Below are 3,975 nucleotides of genomic sequence, written 5' to 3' on the forward strand. Positions count from 1 at the left end.
TGTTTGGTACACAAAATAGTCATGCAATGTGGGAAAAGAAATGGCGAGCATTATGTGAGTTAGTACTCACCCGGGTCGTACAAATCCTCCGTAAAGTCTTCCACGGGGTCCGAGTTCTTCAAATATGTGGAAAACCTATAATTAATTTTAAGTCCAACTAAAACGAACCTAGAGCAATAAAATATGGGCTATAGAACATCGGGCCAAGAACGTGCTCCCTGAGATGTCTCTAGGCGAGCACTCGGCCCTAGGGTGAGCGTTCAGTCAGAAAGATTCAGGTAGAACCTTATTTGGTCAAATATCCTTCGAAGCCTCCTCAACTGGTCCTAAGGCTACAAAAAGGGTTTCTAACGCTTGTTAACCAAAACAACATCTCCATACGACAAGATTAAGTCTAATGGAAGAGAAACATTTATAACAAGATTAAGAGTTATACTTTTAGACTCTAACAACTATGCTACTGTAAAGCACAAAGACAAGATTAAGACCTAGACTTTTAGACTCTAACAATTATGCTACTGTAAAGCACAAAGCTAGCATAACAACCTAGTAAAATCATCAAAGAAAGACAATGGTTACCTCAACACAACAAGTTCTTCAATAAAACCTCATCTTTCTCCAAAAACACTCACAAACTCTCAAGAATCAAACAAGCAGGGTTTCTTTAGAGATCAGAGGGTAGAATGGTTTGCAAAAGGCGTGGGAGGATGATATTTATAAGGTAAAAAAAGCTGAGGGTTCTGCAGGAGCAGTCCTAAAAAGGGGCGAGCCCTTGGTGCTATAGTACCGAGCGTTCGTGTATTGTTTACCCAGTGGTTTTTAGGTTGCAAGTTGTACATTCGGGAAAAAGCCAGCGTTCAACAAAAGGTCAATAAGTGCTCGGCTAGTCCCTACATGAGCATTCGTGTACTATTGACATGCCAGTGTTCGTGTGGTCGGTCCCCCACACGAGCGTTCGGCCAAGAGGTCTGAAATTTCAAAAATGTCCATCCAGTTATCCCTAGTGACCCAAAGTCCAATTAACCTCCTAACCAAGCTGTATTAAGCCTAATTAATTATTTTGAGTCACTACAGGTCACCCCTTTTTGCAAGTTTGGGGTGGCCAAACCATCCTTATAGGCCATGGGAGCAGTTCGGCCACCTCTAGCTGGCCATTGGGGGTGGCTCGAGCTACCCCTAGCTAAAATGGGGGTGACCAGCCACCCCCTATGGCCAAAATGGGAGGTGGTCAGCCACCCCATTAATTTTTTATTTATTTGTTTTTTTTTTCATTCTAAATAATTTTTTTTTTAATTTTTTTTTTATTAGTGGGACACGTATACCATTTGTAGCCCTAGTATTTTTGAGAATAAATCATAATCATGAACTGGATACTCTCCGGTCCATTTGGACTGAAAAGGATCCGGATCCGTCCGTTTCAGAGAAAGGACTGATTTGACAAAGCATATAATTAATTAATTAATTAGCTTTATTTTTGAGTTTGGGCAACAATTAAGGATTTAATTTAAGGTTTGGGGCCTTATTACATAAAGTTGTTTGGGCTTGTCGGCCCAAGTTCCCAATATTTCTCTGATTAAGCCGAACAGGAAATGTTTCTTCTTTTATTTTGTTTTTCTAGTTTTCAATATGAGTCAATCATCAAAGGCTAGAAGAGATGATTCCTAAACATTGGCATGGATTGTATGGAAGTCAACAAGAAAGAGAATTAATTGATCAAAGTGCAAGGAAATCACCATGGAATCAAATATTTCTTTTTCATGGAAGGAGACAGCTGGACCTTAAACCCCCTAATCGAAACAAAATCTCTAGTTTGCAATGTGTCACGTCTGCCTTTCATCTACAATATAATATGTACAATATATATATATATATATATATATATATATAGTTAAATTAATGAGGTACATTTTTCTAAAATGGTGGGTGAGATAGTCTATAACAAACGTGCAGAACCATTAAAGAGTTCACATACATGGGCAGATATGTACAACACTTCATGGCTAGCACGTTTAAAGAAGAGCCCCACAAGGATAGAAAAACAGAGCAAACAGACAAGAACAATGAAACAGGAGAGTTCAAAAAGTCAACAAAACAATGGCCACGAGGATGTGTCATTGCGTGTATATAAACAGCTGCCTTGTTTCTCATCAAGAACCTTCTGAAAAAAACATGGGCAGGAAACGGGTGAGAGTGCCGAGGCTGTTGTGTTTTCGGACATGTTTTGGATCCAAACCAACCTCCAAGTACTGCAGCAAAGCTGTGCAGAAAACAGAGCTTTTGAGGAATGGCAGGGGCAGGGGAGACGACTCCAGCGCTGACTCTGAAAGGGTGGATATCAAAGGTGGGGGTTCGGAGAATGGAAACAAAATAATGGTGGTGGTTGATTCAAGCCTTGAAGCAAAGGGAGCTCTTGAATGGGCACTCACTCACGCTGTTCAGAGCCAGGATAATGTTGTTCTCCTTCATCTTTCCAAGATCTCCAAACAATCTGGTGAGATATATATATATATATGATGCATGCATTTATTTTCATTTCATTTCATTTATGCTTGAATTTGTAGGTAGATAAATTGAAACAAATACATCTAAGGTAATTTTAGGCTACTGGTGCAGGGCATAACGGGAAGGTTGACCAAGGAGCTTATGAGTTTCTGCAATCCATGAAAAATATATGCCAAATGAGAAGGCCTGGGGTAAGTTATAAGCAATTTAGATATTTCTTCTGCCAATTGTGTTGTTGTTATTATACATCAGATCATAAAAAGATGAACATCTTTTCTGTTGAAGATATTTTAATGCCATTAATTCACTATCCGACAACTCACCTACTAGTTCTGTATCACGTTTGTTTACTTTGTTGATGCTTTTAAAACATACAACATAAAGTTTTTATTTTTTTTTAAGAAATTTCAATTACCCTCCAAATTGTTGAGGGTTTTGCAATTTTAACCTCGAATTAATTAGCAATGTTGGTAGCTCATTATCTTTAAGGTTTTGCATAAATTAAACAACTAACAGGTAGAATGTTTTTTTATACCTATGTATAATTTAGAAAAATACAAATTTACCCTTAAGAAATTAAAGGGAAAAAATAATCCTGACTTTGGGTCAACAAATGTTTAGCTTTTTCAAAAAATAAAACAAATCGGGATATTTTGTCCATTTTGGCTTGACCGTTAAGATTTAACAGAAAATTCTAACGAACGGGTAATTCCAGATTATGATTGCAAAAAACCCTTTTAACAGTTTGGCAGATAAGTTAATATATATATATATATATATATATATATATATATATATATAACACAAGATGCTTGAGTTTGAACATTATGCTCTGTTTGGTAAATAGGTGAAAGTGGATGTAGCTTTGGTTGAAGGACAGGAAAAGGGTCCAATAATAGCAGAGGAAGCAAAGAGGCAAAGAGTGTCACTATTGGTTATAGGACAGAGAAAGCAATCTTCTTTGTTATGGTGCCTTCTCAAGAGATGCGCAGGAAACAAAAATGGCGGCGGAGTTGCTGATTACTGCATCCAAAATGCTTCATGTATGACGATTGCAGTGAGGAGGAAGAGCAGGAAGCTTGGAGGCTATTTGATTACAACTAAGCGTCATAAAAATTTCTGGCTTTTGGCTTAATATAAATTGCATCAGATTTGGCTGTAAACTATAATTAATTGTAAGAAGAAGAAAGAAATGGGATTTATGCAAACGGGGGGGAAAAATCTGGGATAATATGCATGGGTAATTAATAAATAGAATTTAAAGTATAAAATTACTGTCTATTTTCTGTTGAAAATAAGCTATATGGGAAACTAACTGAATTGAATTTGCTCTTGGAATAGTGGGAAAGACCCACTTTTGTAATTTGCCTTTTTTTTCTTCCTTTTTTTCCCCTTTGAATAGAAAATATATATATATATATATATATATATTGCTCTTAGGAGGTGGAATTTTTCTATTTTTGATATTTGAGA

The 3,975-nt window shown here is 36.9% G+C and overlaps 1 protein-coding gene across 1 annotated transcript; it reads left to right on the forward strand.

Annotated features, from left to right (window-relative positions):
• Nucleotides 1-2,169: 2,169 nt before the first annotated feature.
• On the forward strand, nucleotides 2,170-3,733 carry LOC132174009 (universal stress protein PHOS32-like). Its single transcript, XM_059585726.1, has 3 exons — nucleotides 2,170-2,491; nucleotides 2,614-2,693; nucleotides 3,350-3,733. Exons 1-3 carry the CDS (start codon nucleotides 2,170-2,172, stop codon nucleotides 3,635-3,637), a joined length of 690 nt encoding a protein of 229 aa, XP_059441709.1. The 3' UTR covers nucleotides 3,638-3,733.
• Nucleotides 3,734-3,975: the final 242 nt, after the last annotated feature.

The sequence above is a fragment of the Corylus avellana genome, chromosome ca3 (genome assembly GCF_901000735.1).
Source record: "Corylus avellana chromosome ca3, CavTom2PMs-1.0".
In the NCBI taxonomy this organism is placed as follows: Eukaryota; Viridiplantae; Streptophyta; class Magnoliopsida; order Fagales; family Betulaceae; genus Corylus; species Corylus avellana.

Coding starts and splice junctions, on each gene's coding strand:
- LOC132174009 (XM_059585726.1), top strand. CDS start 2,170: ATGGGCAGGAAACGGGTGAGAGTGCCGAGGCTGTTGTGTTTTCGGACA. Junction 2,492..2,613: donor CAAGATCTCCAAACAATCTG/GTGAGATATATA, acceptor CTACTGGTGCAG/GGCATAACGGGAAGGTTGAC. Junction 2,694..3,349: donor GCCAAATGAGAAGGCCTGGG/GTAAGTTATAAG, acceptor TTTGGTAAATAG/GTGAAAGTGGATGTAGCTTT.